Source organism: Chaetodon auriga, chromosome 1 (assembly GCF_051107435.1).
Source record: "Chaetodon auriga isolate fChaAug3 chromosome 1, fChaAug3.hap1, whole genome shotgun sequence".
NCBI lineage: Eukaryota > Metazoa > Chordata > Actinopteri > Chaetodontiformes > Chaetodontidae > Chaetodon > Chaetodon auriga.
In genome coordinates, this window is record NC_135074.1 from 33,476,079 (window position 1) to 33,500,152 (window position 24,074).

The 24,074-nt window shown below is 45.9% G+C and overlaps 1 protein-coding gene across 5 annotated transcripts in view; it reads left to right on the top strand.

The window, feature by feature from the left end:
- The window catches only part of vps13c (vacuolar protein sorting 13 homolog C), a 100,683-nt gene that overhangs the window by 42,347 nt on the left and 34,262 nt on the right, over positions 1–24,074 (top strand). For 4 of the 5 annotated variants that reach the window (XM_076736212.1, XM_076736221.1, XM_076736230.1 and 1 more), the window contains 19 exons: positions 52–185; positions 404–560; positions 3,196–3,275; positions 3,434–3,493; positions 3,917–4,070; positions 4,239–4,358; positions 4,442–4,545; positions 5,012–5,179; positions 5,417–5,721; positions 6,019–6,166; positions 8,240–8,378; positions 8,583–8,704; positions 11,033–11,199; positions 11,420–11,673; positions 12,590–12,816; positions 13,477–13,569; positions 15,328–15,561; positions 15,661–15,792; positions 16,351–16,440. In XM_076736212.1, the coding sequence (XP_076592327.1) occupies positions 52–185; positions 404–560; positions 3,196–3,275; positions 3,434–3,493; positions 3,917–4,070; positions 4,239–4,358; positions 4,442–4,545; positions 5,012–5,179; positions 5,417–5,721; positions 6,019–6,166; positions 8,240–8,378; positions 8,583–8,704; positions 11,033–11,199; positions 11,420–11,673; positions 12,590–12,816; positions 13,477–13,569; positions 15,328–15,561; positions 15,661–15,792; positions 16,351–16,440 (2,888 nt within the window). Of the gene's footprint in view, positions 1–51; positions 186–403; positions 561–3,195; positions 3,276–3,433; positions 3,494–3,916; positions 4,071–4,238; positions 4,359–4,441; positions 4,546–5,011; positions 5,180–5,416; positions 5,722–6,018; positions 6,167–7,601; positions 7,623–8,239; positions 8,379–8,582; positions 8,705–11,032; positions 11,200–11,419; positions 11,674–12,589; positions 12,817–13,476; positions 13,570–15,327; positions 15,562–15,660; positions 15,793–16,350; positions 16,441–24,074 lie in introns of all 5 variants that reach the window. The other variant, XM_076736196.1, reaches the window with a different exon arrangement.

Here is a 24,074-nt window from a genome sequence, read left to right on the forward strand (position 1 = left end):
AAAGACGGAGAAATGCTGTGTGTGTGTTTTTTTATGACTGGTTTCCCTCAGAGAAGGCAGAGCTTGCTGAGCAGCAGGTGGAGGTGGTGTTGTCGCAGAAGATATCTGAAGGTGTGTTGGCCCCCACCAACGGAGATCTGACTGAAAATACAATCAACATTCACCTTAACTTTGAAATCAAAGAGGTATGAAATCTGCAAATGATGTGAAGAGTTAAATTGGGATTTTTCTTCTGTCACAAAATATGTGCAAACTGTATTGATCATACTGTGGCTACCAGCTGATCAGGAATCGTTTGTCCTGAGTGACTATGTTTCGCAGTTTGCTCTGATTATTCCTTCAATGTAGTGGCTTTCTGCCAACCACCCCGCAGGTGTCTTATTCACCCTCTATCCTCTTCAAGGTGTTGCTGACCCTGAAGAAGCCCAAAGAGCTGAAGGAGTCACCTTTCCTGGTCTTTCATGTGGCTCACCTGGGCGTTGACACCAAAGTCAGGAAGTACGATATGTGTGCTACAACATACGTCAACGAGATCACCATGAAGTGCCTGGAGTTCAAAGGTCAGAGCCTGTCAGCAGACCATGGTTTAGTGATAATTATCCTGCCTCTGAATGAAAGCTTGTTACCCTGCGTTGTTTCCTGTGGTGCCTTTTGTGTTTCCTGTTGTGTCCTGTCCACTTCACTATACTTCTTTCTGTGGTGCAGGCCAGGAATTGCCCTCCCCTCCACTCTAAAAAAGAACACACTGGCTCAACCTAAAAAAAAAAAAAAAAAAAAGTTAACAATTTGCACAGATCATTGTGAGAAACTCAACTCAGCCCTTACTGAGTAAATCCCATTAGATTCTTACAATGACACCAACTCAATTAGTTTAGTACAACCAACGTAATGTGAACCAACTTAATTTAAATGATAAGGCTTTGGTGTTATTAAGTGGTTAAATTACTTCATTGAAGTTATTCTACCTTCTTTATTTTACTTCTGTTATACTCAGAAATGCCCATTGTATTAATAACTTATTTCGCAATTCCAATTTTATGATCAAACTATTTATTTTAAAACTCAGGGTCATGTGGTGCCTACAGTTCTCAAATACCCAAATGAGTTTTAGCCCAAACTAAAAGAGTGTTTGGGAGCTCCAAATGAAGACATGAAGTCAGATATTTGAAGGCTTTTATTGGGAAGCTGGCCTTGATCAAGACAAAACAAAAACAACAATATTTTACAGTTGTTGATAAGGATTTGTCATGTCGGCTATCTTAGGTTTAACATTATTAGAAATCGTAACATCAATTTCCATGATTATGCAGATGATACTAGCTATATATGTCTGTAAGCTCAAATGACTACAGTTCTATCAACAGCTGAATTTCATGTATCTCACAAACTGACTTGTTATTGGAGCCAAAGCTGAGCGAGAGAAACTGTCTGAACATCTAAATCTACTAACACTGAAGAACAGAACTGTGGTATCACTGAGAGCTGAGGTTTGAACGTCACATTAGAAACGTTACTGAAGTGTTAGCGTGATTAAGATACGTGTAGGTAAAGACTTTGGTCTGTACCAGCTCCATATGGAAAGTGTCCTGAGACAACTTCTGTTGTGATTTGGTGCTATATAAATAAAATTGAATTGAATTGAATATGTGCCTGTTAGGTCTCTTAAATCCTCTGACTGAAACCTCTTGACTGTTCCTGAACCAGAACTAAAAGCCACAGAGAGGTAGGATTTGTTAATTACACCCCAAAACTCTGGACCAGACTCCCTGAAGGTCTGAGGGTTCTACATCTGTTGACGCCTTTAAACAAAATCCCAAGACACTTCTTTTTAACAGCACTTTCTCCAGAAGTGTCTTTTCTTTTTACCTGATGGCTGTTTTATCTGGTCTTATTCTGTTGTTTTAATTCTACTTTGTAATTTTATTTTCCTTGTTTTTGTTTTATCACACATTGTTTGCTTTAATGTTAAGCACTTTCTGTTCCATTTAATGCATGAATTGTGCTGTAGAAATAAAGTTTAATTACTATAGTACACTATAGTGTTTTCTATGGTGTTCTGTTAAGGGGCTGAGGAAATTATTAGACTCCAAATGCAAGACACAGATACTGATGGTTTGAATAATAAAAAGGGTTTATTGTCACAAAAAGGATTATGATCACTGTGAGAGCAGGCAGGCAGGTCAGGTGAGTCCACAGGTTTTCTGGTGGTGGACTGAAGCTGGGCAGGCTTGGCAGATTGAGATAGGAGCAGAACAGATTAAGACCCTGTTTACACTTAGGGAAAACGCATATGTTTTCATGTGGTTTGGCCTCTCGTTTACACGCAAACACAGTTTTTTTCACGGAAAACAATCATTTTTAAAAACTCCGGCCAAAGTGGAGATTTCTGAAAAGGGCAGTTATGTGTTGGCGTGTAAACAGGGTTAAACAGCGTTTTAGGTTCCGAAATGTCACAACATGTGACTGAAAATACTTAACGTCATGTGAGCGACCTATGGTTACACTACACGCGCCCATTGGTTTGGCATAGTTATGATGGCGCTCGACGGCATATTTATCCAGGTTCACGTAAATGACAACATTTTTGCAAATGATGTTGTGTGCACGATGTTATTTTCGAAAACGGAGGGGCTAAAATATCTGTTTTCCAAAATACCCTGCTATGTGTAAACGTAGCCTCAGTTACTGGGAAAACAGACAAGACAAAAAACTAGAGCACAGAACAAAGCACAACGAGATATGTGGCCAAGACGCATTATCAGGCTGGTTTGGCTAGATTGGCTGCAGCTGCGGCGGCCGATTGGCACAGGGAGCAGGTGTACGTGAGCCATGATTGCAGGGAACCGCCCAGTGCAGACACATCCAGGACAGACACAAGAAGAGAATAACTTGACACAAAGGGACAGGGGGAAGACACAGAAAAACACAAGAAAACACAAAGAGAGGGACGAGGAAGGAGGAAGGAGGCCTTCTGACAGATTCTATACTGCACGATGATGAGCTCCACTGGTGTTTTTATGGTGTTCCGATTTGTTTTTCTATGGTGCTCATTAGTGTTTCCTGTGCTGTTCTATGACATCCTGTAATGTTTTCTGTGTTGTATTATAGTAAGCCAAGTAATTCCTGTTTGGACAGGAAGCAGCCAGTGTTCGGGTACATATGGTCAACCATACAAACCTGTTCTTCTTGTTTCAGACTCTAGTGGTGAGCCGCTGTGTCTCATCAGCTCTTCTGTGGAGTCTGGAGCTGAACTGCTCAAAGTGCAGTATTTCAAGGTGATGACATCAGTGACTTGGGTTTCATCTGATTATATGTTGAGATATACAGATATGCTTTTATATGTTAGCGCACAAGGTGATTATTGAGCAGAGAATAAAACTGATTTTTGTTTTAATTTTCAACTACCTTCAACTGTTTGACTGTGTTTCCTTAGGCCGACCGCTCGGGGCCAAACTTCTCCACAGTCTACAAGAGCACCGAACAGATGATCAATGTGGGTCCACAAACAGACACACTGATTGCCAGTTCATGTGTTTGTTATTGAAGCTTGATCTGTGCAGGTTTTCCAGTCATGTCAGTTAGTGTTTGTTTGTAAAAAATAAAACCATTTTGGCTCCATCTGGTGGTCACATGTGCAATGACAATTGTACGGCGAGTGATTTTTATGTAATGCTTCATTTTTATGGTCTGTAATTTTCTAATGTTCAAGGACTGGAAAAAAAAAAACAAAACTAAGTAACAACTACAGTAAAAATAGGAATTTGCTTGATAGTAGATCTCTTTATACCTGTTCAGCTGACTTACTGTGCTTCACTCTAAGACTCTGCGGGTCACGTTTGCAGTTAGTTGAAAATGATCAATTTAAAGTTCACCAATTTAAAGGTTGTTATTACAGTCATTTACTCTGCCTCTCCAGGTGACCTTCACCTCGCTTGACCTCATGCTCCACACTGAGGCTCTGCTGTCAGCGATCAACTTCCTGTCAGCAGCGCTGTCATCTGGCAGAGTCTCATCTCCAGAGAGAGAGATCAGACTAAAGACAGAGGGCAAGACAGTGTCCACCAAGTCCAGTCAGTACAAGACACACACACACACACACGATGAGCTCAAATATCATCCCAGTATACATGTTGCGAAAACAAACTACTGCACTGTGGTTTTAAAAGTCTGAACATCTCCTCAAATCATGAACTAAGACTCAACGTGTCTTTAACATGTCTTGTTGTGTTTCCTGTCAGCCGCCCTGGTGTCACCTGCAGACAGTGAGGTCATCGACCTGAAAGTGATGGTGACACTGGGAGCCTTCAATGTCCTGGTGTGTGACCAGAGCTGCAACATGGCTGACATCAAGATCCAAGGTACCAAATCCCAGCCGAGTATTTTTGTCTGCTGTCATTAGTTGACCGTAACCCTGATTTACCCAATTTGATGTGTCCTTCAGGTATTAATGGCTCTTTGCTGATGCAAGGACCACAAACTCATTTATCAGCTCGCCTGAGAGATTTCATCGTCCTCAACGTTGATCCGAAAAGCATCCACAAAAAGGTCAGCCAGTTGTCTTATTGTATTAATGCTGATTACTTTTACAGAGATCACGTTTAAGCAGCAGTTTTTGCCAGCTCATTGACCTGTTAGCAGTCCATCCTCTTCTCTCCGTTTCAGTTATGACATCAAGACTGATGATATTTCTTTTATTTTTCATGCATCTTACATAATTGGTTTTCATGGGCTCCTGAAATTCCCTTTTGTGAACTTAGTGTTGGATGAGCTCACAGCACAGAACAACCTGGACTACCTCAAATGAGCAGAGACAACTTTAAATATACATAAACGCCCCTATTATATATCAGATTATTCAGGACTACTGTAGATGAGCTGTAAGTACCAGGAGGGTAGTATCCAGGACTGTCCTTAAACAGTCTGGACTACATCGGACTGCCTCAGATTACCTCTATTCTTTGCTGCTGCAGTCAGGTTGAATGAAAGTTGTGGAACTCTTTCTGTCATTCAGGCCATCTCCATCGTGGGTGACGAGGTGTTCAGCTTCACCATGAGTCTGACTCCTAACGCCACCGAGGGCGCCAGTTATGCCGACACCTCCAAAACTGATGGCAGAGTGAAGCTGAATGTGGGCTGTATCCAGGTGGTTTACCTGCACAAGTTCATCATGTCTCTGCTGGTGAGTTTCACTCTGCTGAGTCAGAGAGACTTAAGTTTTATGTTTATGTGCCTCAGTCAAAATTCTTGGACACTTCACTTTTTTTTTTTCTTTTTTTTTTTTTTTTACAAAAACATGACATACCTTTTGGACATTTGATTCATAAGTCGTGTTGTTTTTGTTGTTGAAGAAAAGTCTTTTTCATTGCATTTTTCTTTTTTCAGATTCAATAACAATTTTGTTTGTCTTTCAATTCAGAATTTCACCAACAACTTCCAGACAGCTAAAGACGCTCTGAGTGCTGCGACGGCTCAGGCAGCTGAAAAGGCGGCATCCAGTGTTCGAGACTTCGCCCAGAAGAGTTTCCGTCTGTCCGTGGACATCAATCTGAAGGCTCCTCTCATCATCATCCCTCAGTCTTCCACCTCCCACAATGCACTTGTGATGGACCTGGGTCTCATCACAGTGGGAAACAGCTTCTCTCTGCTGCCAGTTGAAGCATGCCCACTGCCAGCCGTCATTGACAACATGGACGTCCAACTTACACACCTCAAACTCTCCAGGTCAGTCCGTTTATTCAGATTCAAGGATCTGCTGTAGGAAAAGCAAAAAAACATCCTGAAAGCAAAGATTGCAGTGATTGAATTTTGTCAGGACTAAAGATATCAACACCAAGAATTATTTCAAACTGTTCTTTCTTTGTACTTTTTATATGAACACAAGCAGAAATTAAACATTCCCTTGGAGCAATCACAGTTGACACTTAAGACAAAGTTGATCATTCTAAAAATAAACCATGTGTAACATTACTCAATATGCATTAAGCATTGTTTAAACTCTGGTTCCCTGTTGTCTATCAGGACCTGCCTGGACCAGGCATTAGGTCAACCCAATACCGAGCTGCTGGAACCAGTAAACCTGCACTTGAACATCAAGAGGAACCTGGCAGCTTCCTGGTATAAGAAGATGGTCGCTGTGGAGATCAATGGAGATCTGAAGCCCATGAAGGTAGGAGGAGGAAGCGAAGGAAGAGGAGGAGTGGGTCCTTATGGACTGGATAACCTTCAGCTCAGCACGTTTTCACAGGACAAACCAGTACAGCTGGTGGTTTTTAATAAAGGTTCATACTTGAATTTAGTATCAGCACTAAAATGATGAAGATTCAGACTTGAACAACGGGAGGATTTGTGAGTTTATTATTACTGTTTTATTTTCATATAAACACGGTGCTTATCCATCCAACCACTTTTCATCCTTTGGTTTTATCTGATTCTTTTTTTGTGAAGCAGAATCTTCTTCTCCTTCTTTCGGCTGCTCCCGTAACGGGTCTTCATAGCAGACCATCTGTTTCCATGTCTTTGTGTCCTCTGCATCTTCCCTCAATCAATAGTGCAAACAAGGAAGGGCTCTGAGCCGATCCTTGATGCAGTCTCCCCTCCACCTTGAATACATCCGTCCCACAACTTGTGTGTGAGATGGAAGAGAAAGAAGAATTCTGGATGAAGGAAGGAAAGAGTGGTGACTGGAGAGAGTTCAGAGGGTATGGTGAAGGGAACAGTGATGAGGAGGTGCACACAGGTAATCTACATCTTATGCAGGTGGTGCAACCTGAAAGAGATTGGAGACTGCAAGGTGGTAGCAGGGGACGTCTAGGCAGCATCAAATGCTGATGTGCAGGACTGAAGATCAAGCAGAAGAAGAGACTGAAGCTAGGTGAAGATGTGTGATGATTATTGAGCAGCAGTATGGTTGCATGTCAGGAGAGAGCCCTACAGATGCTGTTTGCTTTGAGCAAATAGTGATGGAGAGCATCAGATTGAGAAGATCAGAAGGAGTGGCATTGTGGCTTTACAGACCTGGAGCATATGACATGAGGACATCTGGAGGAGCAGAGATGTATGTAAAAGTGGTGCAGGACATGTATCGGGGCAGTGTGACAGTGGTGAGAGTGACGGTATGCACTGACAACATTCATCATCAGCCTGTCCGACACTCCTACACACTCTTGACATACTCTTCTTTCATCATTAACCTTGTCCTCCCATTCACACCATGTAAGAACAGATTGAACCCACCTCCTGTGCTTCTGATTACTTGTCTATGCAGCATATTAACCTTCCTTCTCTCCAACACACCAGGCAGCTCTCTCCTTTTAACATTGTGCTAACATCCAAAGTCCCCCCCCATACTTTGACCATACTGTTTCATATCCCATAAAGAGCAGAATCTGAAGGAGTATATTTTATTCAGCTTCATTGTCTTTATGCCCTGTCGGAGGACCAAACCCCTTAGAGCTTCTTATTAAATACCATAGCATATAGAAATAGTATTGTGATACTGGACATATGAGGCTCATTACTGAGGTAGTGACTGAAACTTTTTCCCCATTAAAAGACCATAAAAACAACATACTTACCATTTCTGTTATTGTTTTTGCAACCAGCTGAGATGTACGCCACCAAAGGTACAGTTGGCTCTGAGCACAGTCTTGTCCTGTAGTGTTGAAGTGCAGCATCACTGTTCTCTTCTGTGTAGTCTGTAGTGATCTGACATGTGACAGACTGTAGACGTTCCTATCAGGATCATGGTTGTGACCTGCTGCTCCTGATGAGTATCTTATCCCTGTTCTGTCTCCCTGCTCAGTAAAGCTTTGCTCTATGCACAGTGCATCAACGTTCATAAAATGCTGCTGCGTCGTGGCTGCAGGAGACAGTCTTAATACGTCAGGTCTATTTCTGCCAAGCGGCTGGAGTCTCTGATGCATCAAATTCACTTGAGAATGTGAATAAATGTCTGTAATTGTTGATAGTGGGCTAAAGATTAAATGATTAAATACGCTTGTAATTTCTTACTAACTTAGTCTCAACATATAATCAGCAGAAGTAGTTTATTGTGTTTGGAGAGGGGGAGAAATATGCTTTCGGCCATCATTTCAGATATGTTGAACTCCTTTAACCTCTCAGAGGATAATTACTGAAATCATGTGACTGTGTGTGAGTCTCACATTTGACTCACAGCAGCGTGTAGTCAGCACATCTGAGTTTGTGTGTAATGAGTGCAGTGTCTGTGCTCGGTTTGCAGGTGGAGCTGAGTCAGGATGATCTGAAGGTGCTTCTGAGGATCCTGATGGAGAATCTGGGAGAGGCTGGCAGTCTGGAGCCCATTGCCCCTAGACAGGAAGCCAATCTGCAGCTCCGAGCAGCCACTGGCCCCTCGGCAGGTGTGATGGACAGAAATGAGATAATTTTTGTTCCAATATATTCACACACACATGCTGAAATATCCACAGTGAAATTGGTTTAGCTTCTGTTTTTCCGCTGATGACGGCTTGAGATCTGTTTTATGTTTTTGATTTTCATCTCCTGTTTTTGATTCCTGGTCCTTTCCAGACTTTTGTTTATGTGATTTGTGTTTATGATGTCAGGTGTTGTTGAGAAGCCAACTGTAAGCAGTGATGAAGTGGAGGATGAAGCCCTGGAGAGTATGAAGTTTAACTTCAACATCGAGTCTCTTGGTCTGGTTCTGTACAGTGACGACCCAAAACAGGTCAGTCTGCATACAGAGAGCAGCTGCTGATGGGTTTTAGTTGGACTCCTGGATTAGGTTCTCAATACAAGAAGGATCAGAAACTGAGCCATCCTTCTCAAGGCAATATTATTTTTAGACTTTTTTCTTTTAATAATGCACATATTTATATGTGTGTGTGTACACACACACATAAATATGTGCATTATTAAATATATATATATATATATATATAGCCAGAGTCGTTGTCCAGGGTTTGGGTCGTCGGGGCCCCCGCCCACGACTGCCACCCAAAACGCAAAGCACCGGCCCCTTCTGGTCCTTCCTGCGGGTGGTGGGCCTACGGGAAGGCGGGCCCACGTCGCTCCTTCGGGCTGAGCCCGGCCGGGTCCCGTGGGCAAAGACCCGGCCACCAGGCGCTCGCCTGCGAGCCCCAACCCCAGGCCTGGCTCCAGGGTGGGGCCCCGGTGACGCCAATCCGGGCGACGTGAACATCCTCGTTTTTTTACTATGGTGGAAGGAATACTTCGAGGATCTCCTCAATCCCACTGTCATGTCTTCTGCAGAGGAAGCAGAGACTGGTGACTTGGAGGTCGATTCGTCCATCACCCGGGCTGAAGTCACTGATGTAGTCTGCAAGCTCCTCGGTGGCAAAGCTCCGGGGGTGGACGAGATCCGCCCTGAGTACCTCAAGTCACTGGATGTTGCAGGGCTGTCCTGGTTGACACGCCTCTGCAACATTGCGTGGCAGTCGGGGACGGTGCCTTTGGACTGGCAGACTGGGGTGGTGGTCCCTCTGTTTAAAAAGGGGGACCGGAGGGTGTGTTCCAACTATCGGGGGATCACACTCCTCAGCCTCCCTGGGAAAGTCTATTCCAGGGTACTGGAGAGGAGAATCCGGCCGATAGTCGAACCTCGGATTCAGGAGGAACAATGCGGTTTTCGTCCCGGCCGTGGAACACTGGACCAGCTCTATACCCTCCACAGGGTGCTTGAGGGTTCATGGGAGTTTGCCCAACCAGTCCACATGTGTTTTGTGGACTTGGAGAAGGCATTCGACCGTGTCCCTCGCGTCATTCTGTGGGAGGTGCTCCGGGAGTATGGGGTTGGAGGCCCTCTGCTGAGGGCTGTGCAGTCCCTGTACAACCGGAGCAGGAGCTTGGTCCGCATTGCCGGCAGTAAGTCGGACCTGTTCCCGGTGCATGTTGGACTCCGCCAGGGCTGCCCTTTGTCACCGGTTCTGTTCATTATTTTTATGGACAGAATTTCTAGGCGCAGCCAGGGAAGGGGTTCGGTTCGGGAGCCGGCAGATTTCGTCTCTGCTTTTTGTGGATGATGTTGTCTTTTTGGCTCCATCGAGCCAGGACCTTCAGCGTGCACTGGGACGGTTCGCAGCTGAGTGTGAAGCAGCTGGGATGAGAGTCAGCACCTCCAAGTCCGAGGCCATGGTTCTCGACCGGAAAAAGGTGGTTTGCTTCCTCCGGGTTGGGGGAGAGATCCTGCCTCAAGTGGAGGAGTTTAAGTATCTTGGGATCTTGTTCACGAGTGAGGGAAGAATGGAGCGTGAGATTGACAGGCGGATTGGTGCAGCGGCAGCAGTAATGCGGTCGCTGTATCGGTCCGTCCTGGTGAAGAAGGAGCTGAGCCGAAAGGCGAAGCTCTCGATTTACCGGTCAATCTACGTTCCTACCCTCACCTATGGTCATGAACTTTGGGTCATGACCAAAAGAACGAGGTCCCAGATACAAGCGGCTGAAATGAGTTTCCTCCGCAGGGTGGCGGGGCACTCCCTTAGAGATAGGGTGAGGAGCTCTGTCACCCGGGAGGAGCTCAGAGTAGAGTCGCTGCTCCTCCACATCGAGAGGAGTCAGCTGAGGTGGCTCGGGCATCTGTACCGGATGCCCCCTGGACGCCTCCCTAGGAAGGTGTTCTAGGCATGCCCCACTGGGAGGAGGCCCCGGGGAAGACCCAGGACACGCTGGAGTGACTATGTCGCTCGGCTGGCCTGGGAACGCCTCGGGGTCCCCCTGGATGAGCTAGAGGAAGTGTCCGGGGAGAGGGAAGTTTGGGCGTCCCTGCTCAGACTGCTGCCCCCGCGACCCGGCCCCGGATAAGCGGGTGGAAATGGATGGATGGATGGATGGATGGATGGAGATATATATATATATATATATATATATATATATATATATACACACACATATATATGTTCTTTTTCTATGTCTCCTTTTTTATTCTTTGTCTGTAACAACTTAATTTCCCCAGCGTGGGATCAGTTTATCTTATCAGCTGGTTTGGGATCAGCACAGTGGTTTTTGGATGTCTGATTGTTGTTCCTGTTTTCTGCAGCCATCAGACCTGCAGCACCAGGAGAAGCTCAGACTGGGCGAGTTTGCACTCCACCAACTGAAAGCTTCAGGGAAGATCCTGACCGACGGCAGCATGGAGGTGACCACGGTCCTCGCCGCCTGTACGCTGGATGACCTGAGGAGGGATGTGGAGCGGGTGACCTCACGGTAACCATCACATGACCTGTAGTTCCTCTCAGTCCATATGAACCGAACAGTTTTGTTGTATTTGCATGCAGATTTCTATGGTAAAAAAAATCATATAAACCTGTGGCTGTTATCAGTCGATGTTTAATTGTATTGATTAGGATCTCATTCACTGTGAACCCACCGTGTTAACTTGCCTGAGCTCTGCCTGCTGTGTTTGCCTTTTTGCTCGTGGCTGCAGGATGGTCGGTCGGAGAGACGAGGAGAGCTCTGAGGCGATGATCGATGTAACATACCGACAGAGAGCCACAGAACGCGAGGTGGTGGCTGTTCTGCAGAGATTTTACCTGTGTGCCAGTGTGGAGTTTCTGATGGCTGTCGCAGATTTCTTCTTGCAGGCTCTGGCACATAGTTCGTCTCTGACCGCCGCCTCTGCACAGAGCGACAGACTGCCACTGAGACAGACCGCCGAGCCTCGAGCCGACGCCAAGATGGGTAAGACCAAGAGACCCTGAGACTAACACAAAGATAGGGCGGGGGGGGTTGGAAACCACCAAGGTAAAATGACCTAGATTTTAAACTTTAAGTGCAGGGGAGTCAAATCTGCGGCAGCTGCAGAGGACTGACAGCCTCAGTACATGGTACAGTACACCTTACCAATTGAACTGTATTCTTGAGCATTCTAATATCTGAATATCTTATCAGGCATAAATGTTGCCTCATCTGCTTTCTGTTTGATTACTTTTTTGTGGTGAAACATTATTAAAATGTACATCTTAGACCAAAGAAATGGAATAAATGTTGGAGCACCTCTGGCTGGACATTATGATAGTTCAGCCTATGGCAGCCAGAACATCTACATTAGTTATCAAATGATGTGTCCTCAGCGTTTGTGAAGAGGGGAAACTGTAAACTGTGAAGTGACATTCTGTGTTACTATCAAAAAATACCCCCATTTTGAGAGATACAAAATGAGGTTTTCTGATTTTGTCAGTATTATACTGCAGATTTGGAGCTGTCCTTCTGAAATGTGATTCACCAGATTGTTGGCAGGACTTCATCAGGTGAAGCACAGATAGAGTTGTGTGTCATCTGCATTGCAATAGAAAGGCAGTATATATAAAAAACTGCGCCGAGACATTTGTAGTGTTTCTGACTTGTCAACACAGTAGTCCTGAACTGAACCAGACCAACATTTCAGGCTCTTGACAATCAAATGCAGTCAGGAAGTGCCAGAATAAATGTTTTTCTGGTATCACAATTGTTGATATTATTAAAGAAAGTTTCGACTGTTCTGCATAAAAGACAAAGACAGAAATAAATACTGCAGTGTAATCTAAACTGTACTGACATGATAAAACCCAGAAACCCGTCTGCAGTGCTGAAACCATCACCCGTCTTCTCCCTGCAGCCTTGACGGTGCGGACTCGTCTTCGGGCGGTGGTGGTGGACCCTGAGGTGGTGTTCGTGGCCAGCCTGATGAAGGCCGATGCTCCGGCCCTTGTGGCCTCGTTTCAGTGTGACTTTACTCTGCAGGCTGAAGAAGATGGTACACAGAACATGAGAGCCAACCTGAGGGAGCTGAAAGTCCTTGCGTGTCCATTCATCCGAAACAAGGAGGCCAATGCCGTCACCACCGTAAGAGCATGTCTGCCGTCCTGGCAGGTCACATCTTCAGTATTCAATTCAATATTCAATATTCCTTTATTAGTCCCGCGAGGGGAAATTCCAAATTACAGCAGCATCAATTGCCCTTACTGTACCAACATTCTGCATTCATTAATCCTGCTGTTATTCCAGCCTGTCTTCGCCAGGAAAACAGCTGTATTGGTTGTCAGTGTGAGTAGGTTAATATGACCTATCTTTACAGCTGTTGTCAGGTGATGACCTCCAGTGGCTGCAGTTATTATGACGGCAGCAAATGAGGAAGCCAGGTGACGTAGTATAGGAAGGTGAAGTGAATGGACAGGTCAAGCAAAGGATGTTCACCCAGGAGACCACTTATTTTAACTTACATAATGAACTTAAGTTACATTACTTTCATAACTGTCATGTCATTAATCCAAACCGTGATCTTTTCTGAATCTGAATCTGAAGGTTTGGTACCCCTGTCGCTGGTACTCTCAAACAGCCAGATATGTTATTTTAGGGTTTGCTGGCAATTGACCTATTCAGTTGTTTAAGTATTAGGATGTGTTGCATAATTATCTATGAGGTTTTCTGCTGAAACACTTCGAACTGCTACTCTGTGACTCATCAGTCTGACTCCTAACCCTAACCCCTAACCGTGTCCAATAGGTGTTGAGACCCTGCTCAGTTGCCTTGGAAACTAAAACCCAGCCCAACCAACCGCTGAGCGGCTCTGTGACAGTGGAGGAAGTTATTGTCAAGGTATGTTCATGAATCACAGTTTAAAAAAAAAAAAAAATATATATATATATATATTTTTTTTTTTTTTTTTTTTCATGGATCTATCAAATACAACAATCCTACAGATAACACATTAAAATGGATCACATTTTAACATACAGATCATAGATAGGAAAATGTACTTTCATGAGAAGTTTGGTTTAAAATTTGTCATGTTTAAAATCAGATATTCAGATGTTTTCTCATTCAGACAGGTAGCCAGGATCATTTGCTCAAACTGGTTTGTTTACACTCTGCTCGACTGAGTTGTAAGATAATATAAAGTCACTATAAGTAAAACCAGAAATGGGTACTGAAGTTAAAAATAATGAGAGAATAAAATATTAAAACCACTACGAGGAGATGTGATGAAGTAAAACCAGACATAAAAATAGATTATGAAGAGGGGAAACAATAAGGGAAATAAAAACAGAATAAAGAGGATAGACCGAGTAAAATAGGCCAAAACAAATAAAGTAAATACATCAAAACATCATCACTCTCAGCTGCCCTCAGGCCTGCAGGGAGGCTGTTCCAGAGACGAGGACCAGAATAATAAAAGGATGTCTCACCGTGGGTTTCTGTCCTGACTTTTAGTGTAATTAAAAGGCCACTGCCAGAAGAGCTGAGGGTTCTAGAAGGTTCATACGATAAAAGCAAATCTGCCAAAAAGTTAGGAGCATTATAAACCAATGAAGGGATCTTAAAATCAGTCCTGAAGCAAACAGATAAGTGGTGCAGAGACTTCAAATTGGCGTAATTTGAGACCTCTTTGTGGTCTTCATCAGCACACGTGCAGCTGAGCTTAATTAATTGTAATTGAGTTATATTCTTTTCAGGGAGACCAGAAAGCAGAGCAGTAATCAATTCCACAGGTAATAAAAGCGTGCATTAGTGTCTCTGTATTGGCTCGAGAGACAAATGGTCGCACTCTGGCCTTGTTTTTCAAATGATAAAATACAGTCTTAGTAATATTTTTCTGATATGAGGTTTAAAACTGAATCAAGGATGACCTGCTGGCATGGGTTTCATGGCAATGCAAGCAGGTTCTCATTGAGTTTATCTCTCTGAGCTTCAGATGCAATAACCAAAACTTCAGTTTTGTCCTGGTTGAGCTGTAAAAAACTCTCAGCCATCCATAATTTGACATCTAAACTAGAGTTAAAAAGAGCATCGGTTGGCTGTGGGTCATCAGGAGACATGGCCATGTAAAGCTGCGAGTCTCCTGCATAGATGTGGAAATTGATGCTGTGCCTTCTGACGAAGTTTTGAAGTGGCAGCATGTAAAGATTAAAAAGAGAAGGACCTAAAATTGAGCCTTTGGGAACCCCAGAATTCATTTTATAGCTTTTTGATGAAGATTCATCAATGTTTACAATAATTCTTCAAACCAGCTAAAAACAGCACAGAGATGCCAATCTAACTGTGGAGTCTACCTAGAACTGAATAGTCTTCTGGATCCAAGGCTGCACTTACATCAAGCAATACTAATATGGACGGCCTTTTCACATCCATACCCAATCTGAGGTCTTTCTCAACTGGAGCTGTCTCTGTACTATGATTGGTCCAAAATCAGATTGATATTTTTCAAAAATATAGTAAAAAAATATAATAACACATGTGGATAGTCTCGGTTACAGTATGTCGTTAACATCAGCACAGTAACAGGAATGATGGAGAGGTTCCAGGTGGAAAATGAACAGTCAGTGAACTCATCACCATTGCGCCTTTGTCCTGCAGATCTCTCCGTTCATCCTCAACACAGTGATGACGATAACAGCTGCCATGACATCGAAGCAGTGTGACGAGCAGAATCAGGAGTCCAAGTTGAATGTTGGTGACCTCTGGTCGATCATGAACATCTATGGCTGTAACTTCTGGTTCCTGGGAGTGGATCAGGCCACCGAGGTCACAGAGAGCTTCAGAGAGCAGGACGGACGCAACGAGGGTGAGAGCTTTGCTGCAGAGATTAAGGTACGATGTTTCAGCTCCTCTAAAGCAGATTTTATTTTGAAACTTCATAACGAGACGGTCATATTTGATTGCTGTTTACGAGGTGTTTTCACCCCACAGGTGGTCCAGGTGACTCTGGAGTCTGGTTTGGGTCATCGGACTGTCCCTCTGCTGCTGGCTGAGTCCTCCTTCAGTGGATCAGCCAAGAACTGGTCTTCTCTGCTGCAGCTGAGAGGCGACATGACGCTGGAGGTGAGAACTGATCCTTCTTACTCGTACTCAAACCTGAACTCTCACTGACCCACAGAACGTGATCTTCTTCTGTTTAGTGAGGACACTTGACATAGATGGCCTGCTTGACCCTTCCTTGTCTGATATGAACCTCCCGATTTTTAAAACGGTTTGTTCTGTCGTAAATGTGTGAAATTGGCTGAGTCCTGTCCACAGGAGTTCACAGTGTGAAACAGCGTTTCCAGTATCAAGTGCTTGAATAAAAGATACAATACAATAATAATAAAGTAAGAATCAAGCAGAAGAGGTAAAAGCTTTTCTTTCTTTTTTTTTTAAGCGGTTAGTAGACGTCAGAATCGGTGAAAACGTTCTTGAGAAACTCCTGAAACTTACCTTCATTCACCTGTTTGGGACTTTTTGTTTTGTTGTGAAGCTTCTGAGCTTTGAGTTGATGCTGAATGATAAATGACTGATGGGTGTTACTGCAGCTGCTGTGGTGGCTGAAAACATCAGTCATGTACAGCATAAAGATGTTTTATCATGTAAGGTGTATAACGTTGATAACTACTGTGTCTACAGGTGAACTACTTTAATGAAATCCATGCAGTCTGGGAGCCTCTGATTGAACGAGTTGACAGCGGCAAACGCAGGTGGAACCTGGTGCTTGAGGTAAATGTGTCAGCTGTTTGGACCACTGCTGTTCTATTTCATCCTTCCTGACCGCCAGAGGCGATGCCTTAAGCACTGAATGACTCCATCTCGCGCATGCGCAGGTCGAGAAGTAATACCAACAAAGTCACCTGTGAGTGACCCCCTGACGACCCCGGACAGGCCATAACTTCCGGTGTCGTCAGAGGATCTGTTCCTTTGTTCTTCTCGCTTCGCGGGTATACTATGGTCGTAGCTTTAGCTTGGAGCTAATTATCACTGTTACTTAACTGTGGCTAGTTAACAGTAGCCCCAAAGTAAAGTATTAGCAGCTTGTCACCGGTAAACTTGTGACCACTCATTGCTGGTTGGAGCTGCGTGGTGCTCACCCTCCAAGGGCTGCGGCAAGCTGTCCTTCCGGGAGGCGGTGTGCGCTGTCTCATCGGCATCGCGGACGCTCCCTCCTTCGGATCATCCTCACCTTACGGTTGGACTCGACTGGTAAGGTACCACTAATCAGCGCATATTTTACTTTGTTGGTGACGGCAGTGTTCTCGCTCCCTCTCCCAGCTTAGTTGTGCCCTATTATCGTTACAGTTAGCAACAGTGTGTCCGCTTGAGCTAACTTTATTATTTGGTAGCAACTTTGGTTGTACCTGTTTGCTTTAATAGCTTTGCACTTACGACCTGCTGGTGACGGCTGTGTTTTCGCTCCCTCTCCCAGCATAGGGAGTGCTCTGCTTGTGCTAATCTGTCTAATTGTGGAACGACCTGATTACGTGTGTGCTGTTTTGTAGTCACAGCATTCCTTAATTGGCTTCCATTCCCGGCATACATTGTGTTTTTTTTTTAAGTGTGGTTCTTCATAATTGGTGGCCGCCATTATGATGACTTCTCACTGTTGTACCGCCTGTATGGCTCCGCTGCAGCCTGAGGACGGTCATGACCTTTGTCCCTCATGTCTTGGCCTCGAGCACCTGAGGGAAGGTCTTTCAGAGGACCCCTGCATGAACTGCAGCTTCATGCCCCGGGCAGTGAGGGCTGCAAGACTGGCTGAGGTGGAACGACTCTTTGGTGGGGTCCCCTCACCAGAAGGCCTGACTGATGCTCACAGGCTGTCCCCAGCCCGACCTAGCTGGCCAAAGCGTCGGGCTCCGGACACTGCAGGTGCTTCCTCCAGGAAGAAGGCTAAAGAGTCTAAGCTTGCTTCCAGAGTGGACCTTCTGACAGCAGAACTTAATCAGATGAAGTCCATCTTTTTAACCCTCCAGACGGGGACTGGTGCGGGGAGTGCGTGTGTTCCTCCTGTGGCCTTGTCGGGTCCAGAGGATGACATCCTCTCAACGGCAGCCTCGGCCACTGAATTTGGGGAATATGGGACAGACGCTGTCTCACATGACACTGTCTCCCATTCCTCAGAAGCGGGCTCTCATTCCTCGGCCCATAGTTCAGGTGGTTGCACCATGGGGGCCATCATTCGTATGGCCTTGGCTCGCCTGCAACTAGATGTACCGCAAGCCCAACCGGCTCCGGCGAGCGCATTTTTCAGGCACAGTTCAGCCCCTGCCACATTCACTGTGCCTCCTTCAGAGGAGTATCTGAAGGAGTTGCATGCATGTTGGAGGGATTCTAAGGCTCTTTCTCATGCAACATCTGATGGCCAAACACTGGCAGCCATGCAGGATGCGGCCAAGTTTGGCCTTGGCCGCATGCCAGCTGTTGAGCCAACGGTGGCCGCACTCATAGTCTCTCCTGATGAGGCCCTGAGGTTGAACGCGAGGTGTCCTTCACCCCAGTGTCGTGTCACAGATAATTTGCTTTCTAAAGCCTATGATGCAGCGGCCCGTATGGGTTGCATCAGTAACTCACTGTCACACCTCATGCTCGCCCTCTCAGCCTGCCTTCAGGAGACTACACAAGACACATCAACTCATAATTTCAGTGATGCGTCCCTGCAGGCTTTCACCCTAATGACCAGGGAGCTAGGGCGTGTGATGTCCACCCTGGTCCAGGCTCGCCGCCAGGTTTGGCTGGCTCAGTCGCCCCTCTCAGAGGCGTGCAGAAGGACCCTTCGCAGTGTCCCGGTGGAACCAGGAGAGTTGTTTGGGTCGGCTGCTTTAGAGGCGCTAGAGCGGACGGTCCAAGCCAGACAGGCTAGACAGCAGCTCTCAGGTCTCCACAGGAGTGTGCCTCCCCCTGCTCGATCTAGAGGTTCTTCAGCAGCTGCGCAGCGCCGCTCTCAGCCACAGGCCTGTTTTGGTAGCTACCAGAGGCCTCAGCAGCCAGTGCAACGGCCAGTGCAGCAGCCCGCTTGGCGGGCAGCTCAGGATGTATGGGCCCCTGAGTGTCAGCGTTCTAGTCAGCCTCGGGCCTTGGATTTTAACCGGCGCCCCCCCCAGGACCTCCAAAGGCTGGGGGGCCAGGAACTGAAGTTCCGGAGCCGGTCGTCGGCTGCTTTTCCCAGCAGCAGCTCAGTTATTGGGCTGCCTACACCTCGTACCCCTGGGTGGTGTCCACCCTAGCCCAGGGGTACAAACTGCAGTTCCAACGCCGGCCCCCTGCCTTCAGCCGGGTCAAAATGACGTCATGCCATTTCACATGCTCACCGTGGCAGAGGTTCTGCGTGTGGTTGCCGAAGGGGAGTGGTTCACTTCCATCGACCTGAAGGATGCCTATTTTCATGTTCCCATCATACCTCACCACAGGCAATTCCTTCGGTTTGCCTTTCAAGGTCGTCATTTTCAGTTCAGGGTGCTACCCTTTGGTCTCTCCCTCTCCCCGCGGGTGTTCACCCACTGTGTGGCAGCAGCCCTCTCTCCCCTGCAGTCGCGGGGCATGAAGATCCTTCCATATCTAGACGACTGGTTGTAGTGTGCGCCTTCCCAGTCTCAAGTGGTGCAGGATACGGCCACTCTTCTGGCCCACGTAGCCCGGCTGGGTCTCAGGGCGAACATCAAAAAGAGCTGCCTGATTCCCTCCCAGAGTATCACCTTCCTCAGTGTGGCTCTGGACTCTGCAACCATGAAGGCTTGTCCATCACTTCGGCGGGTGGACAATATCCTCCGTCTCCTTCCCCTCTTCCGGCAGGGCAGGTGGTTGCCCTACGTGCAGTATCTACGCCTCCTGGGCAAGTTGACAGCTGCTGCAACCGTTGTTCCTCTAGGCTTGCTGTCACTTCGCCCTCTTCAGCGGTGGCTGAACAGCTTCCACTTGGATGTCAAGTGGCACAGGCACAGGAAGATCAGGGTGTCATGGCGCTGCCTCCTTGCTCTGTCTCCATGGAGGAAAAGGGCCTTCATGTTACAAGGTCGAGAGACCGTCACAACAGATGCTTCCTTCTCAGGGTGGGGTGCAGTGTGGCAGAAAAGAACAACTCAGGGGCGGTGGTCTGCTCAAGCCCGCACGGAACATGTCAATGTGCTAGAGCTGCGGGCTGTGCACCTGGCGCTCAAGCACTTTCTCCCATATTTGAGGGGGAAGCATGTGCTGGTACGGTCGGACAACATCTCGACCGCTTCTCAGATAAATCACCAAGGGAGTACCAGGTCAATGTGGTTGCTGCAGGTGACCTGGAGCCTCCTGACTTGGGCAGCCCCCCGCCTAGCCAGCCCGAGGGCAATGTATCTACTGGGGAAGCGGAACGAGGTAGCGGACTTCCTTTTCCGTGGCAAACTTTCCCTAGGGGGGTGGCGGCTTCACCCGGAGGTGGTGCTCCACATCTGGGGCCTCTTTGGCAGGGCGGAGGTGGATCTCTTTGCCTCGGAAGAGACTACCCATTGTCCTCCCTGGTTCTCCTGGATGGAGGAGAGCAGCCAGCATCCACTGCTGAATGAGTGTATAGGCTCCGGCCGGAATACTGTTCTGAACGCCAGGGCACCATCTACCTGGGTACAGTATGAGAACAGGTGGCGGCTGTTCTCTGGTTGGTGTTCAGGAAGGCATGAGGACCGTGTGCACTGCTCTGTGCCCACTATTTTGGAATTTTTGCAGTCTCTCCTGGATAGCGGTTGGTCCCCCTCTACCCTGAGGGTGTACGTGGCAGCCATTTCATCTCGACATGTTCCAGTCGATAACCACATGGTGGGATGCCACAGGTTGGTGTCCCTCTTCTTGAAGGGGGCTCTGAGACTACGTCCCCCACGACTGCCAAGAGCTCCGGTATGGGACCTGCCTTTGGTGCTGGATGCTCTATGCTTGCCACCCTTTGAGCCCCTGGCACAGGCAGGCCTACGGTGGTTGTCAGTGAAGACTGCCTTCCTCCTCGCTATCACCTCGGCGAAACGTGTTAGTGAGCTTCATGCCTTGTCGATCAGCAGTTCTTGCCTGCGGTGGAACTCAGACGGTTCAGGAGTCACCTTATGGCCAAATCCTGCATTCTTGCCTAAGGTTTTGTCGAACTCGCACCTTAATCAGCCTATCCAGCTGGCTCGGTTTGACCCGCCAGTAAGGGAAGGGGACGAGAGGTCGGTGCTGTTGTGTCCTGTGCGGGCTTTGAGAGCCTATGTGGATAGCACTGTGGGTATACGCCAGTCGGACCAGCTTTTTGTGTATTTTGGTGGTCCTAGGAAAGGTTGTGCTCTCTCCAAACAGCGTGTCACGCATATAAGACAGGTGGTCGTTCCCTGCCATCTGGCGTGAGATGCCACTCTGTGAGAAGCGTCTCCACATCATGGGCTGCCCTGAGAGGGGTGCCCCTGGAGGCAATATGTGCCGCAGCCTCGTGGGCGTCACCAAGCACTTTTGCAAGGTTCTATCGAGTGAACATTGCCTCTCCTCACCCACTTGGTGTGGTCCTCCTACCAAGTTCTTCTGCTTCCAGTCAATGAGGTATGCATTTTGGATTCCTCGTGACTTTGTTGGTATATTGGTCATCCAGTGCTTAAGGCACCGCCTCTGGCGGTCAGGAAGTATGAAATGGAACGACGGTTACGTTTGTAACTACGGTTCTATGAATCCTGGATGACCGCCAGAGCGTTCAGTCACTCAGAATCCTTGTGGCTTCGCGAGAAGATTCTGCAGGAACAGATCCTCTGATGACACCAGAAGTTATGGCCTGTCCGGGGTCGTCAGGGGGTCACTCACAGGTGACTTTGTTGGTATTACTTCTCGACCCGCGCATGCGCGTGATGGAGTCATTCAGTGCTTAAGGCACCGCCTCTGGTGGTCATCCAGGATTCATAGATCCGTAGTTACATACATAACCGTCGTTCTATTTCATCCTTCCTGACCGCCAGAGGCGGTGCCTTAAGCACTGGATGACCAATACGTACGTACATACGTAACCGGCGTTATGTCTGTGTTTGTTGGCTGCCGATCCTTTGAATCTGGTACCTCAAATCTCTTTGAAATATCCTTTGTGTATTATAATGAAATTCCCATTGTCCTCAACTAAACCTGGACGTTGTTTCCGATTCACTTTGTGAAGCCGCTTGTCATAGAGTGCAACTCCCAATCACAACTGACAGAAATCGATGGCAATCAGCACAGATACAAAGTTGTGTCAGTCTTATTTGTATAACCCGATATCAGTCTTGAGAAAGGAAGATCCCTCACATTAGATCCCGTTACCTTAGAATGAGTTCACATTTACAGAGGGAATAGGTCCTCCTAAGAGTCCACCATGTCACACCACCATGTTTCTTCAGTAGCCCAGAAGAGACAAACAAACATCAATCATTAACAAGCTAAGCGAATAGATCACAAACTTACGTTAGCAGCATGCTAAGAAAAGTAAGCTAATACAGTTTTCCTCAGTTACTTTGGTACATTTCTCAGATCAGAATTGAAATTCTCAAAACTACTTGTTCAATCTTCACATCATTGTCACTTGTGCACATCAAAAAGCAGTTTCTCACCTCTTTGAACAAGTTCTAAATGCTTTGGTACATCCATCAAATGATTATGTACAGTTCTCTGCTGTTTCCTACATTATCAATTATTATGTTGTGTTGATCAAAATGGATTATAATGGGTCTCTGTTGAATAGTCTCACCCCCACAACATTTAGGCATTAGTTCATGGCAAGTCTTTACATGCAAAATGGTTGAACAAAGTGTCATCAAGCATATTTCTATACTTTTCCATTAGACTTTTTTTCTAAATCTGTCCTGAATTGGTAAATTGCTCCCAGGTGAATCTTGACTTTCTCTAATGAAGGGAAATGTGTGGAACGTCAGGAGGTGAAGGAAGACTGCACTTCTTCTGGTTTTTTGTTTGTCTCTTTGTGCTGTGCAGTGCTGTCTTTTCCTTTCTGTATCGCAATGACATGGTCTGTCAACAAGTTACAGTACAAACAGTAAAAGCACAAATGTGAATCTTGTCCAGTCTCTTGCAATCAATCTCCCACATGCGCTAAGGTGTAACTCACAATTTACAATACAGTTTTTGCCCACTGCTTGAACACTACTGACACATTTAGACCAAAGTAACAAAACTTGAAGTTTTTGTTACTTTACCTTAAACACAGTGTAACCAGACCCTAAACAAAAGTGCTGCTTTCACTTTAGTTGCAATTCTGCAACACACTTGCTCCTGCACACTACACACTATTTCATACATAAGACACTCGGTTCATAAATGAAATCTCAGGGTAACACTGGGAAAACACATCCATTCAAAGTACAAAACACACTGGGTAGTTGGAAATACACACACCTGAAAATACTTACTTAGAAAAACTGAACACTAATCAGCCACAAACAGGCCTCAGCTCAGCAACAGCTGGCTAACACTCCTTTTACAACAAAAATTGGAAGTTCTATGAAACATACAGTACAGTATAGTACATAATACTGTACCATTGAGATTCTGTGTGCAGTATACAGTGCAGTACTGTAAATACAATAAAGTTCTGTGAAACATGCGGTGATTATATTGAGATGTTTCAGTACTATGTGTGGTATATACAGTAAAGTACAGCATATACAGTACTGTAAAAAAGAACCAAACCAATAACAATTTGTGGTTGCATTTTCCTACAGAATGGCTGAAGACCTTCTGGGGTGGACAGCAACGCCTGTTAACCAAACAGCAGGAACTCACCATTGTAGAAATAGTCATAGCAAACAATGCAATCCGTCTCCACCAGCTGTGGAACAAATACTTGCAGATAGGCAACTATTCATCAACATAAATTGAGTGAGCGTTATTAGAGTAAGGGTTGTTTTTGTTTTATTTTCTCTTTACTACATGTACTGTACTGTAAAGTATAGTACTGTAATGTGCATTATTGAGTTGATGTAATTTGTAACCATACAGTAATTCTATTACAGTACTTTTCATTTTTGGTTCTTGTGAAAACCTTTGTTGGGAAAAAACATAACAAAAACTGTGTAACAAACAGTGTTTCATTGAGCGTCACAGGATGCTCTGAGAAACTGAATCAAAACAGTGAAAATGAAAGACTGCAGTGTTTTATATAAAGTACACTAGTGTGTGGCTGCTGATCTGAAAGTGTATTCATATGATGAAAGTGTGTATCATTTTGTCACCAGAGTGACATTTTGACAAAGGATTGTTGGTTTTGATTCGAGAAATGTACCAAAGCCACTGAGAAAAACTGTAAACAGAACAGCTGTCAGCATGTGAACAGGTGAGTGTGCAGGTAGGCCTGTGATTTCAAACATTCTGGAGGCTCCTTTTAAAGTACAGCTCAC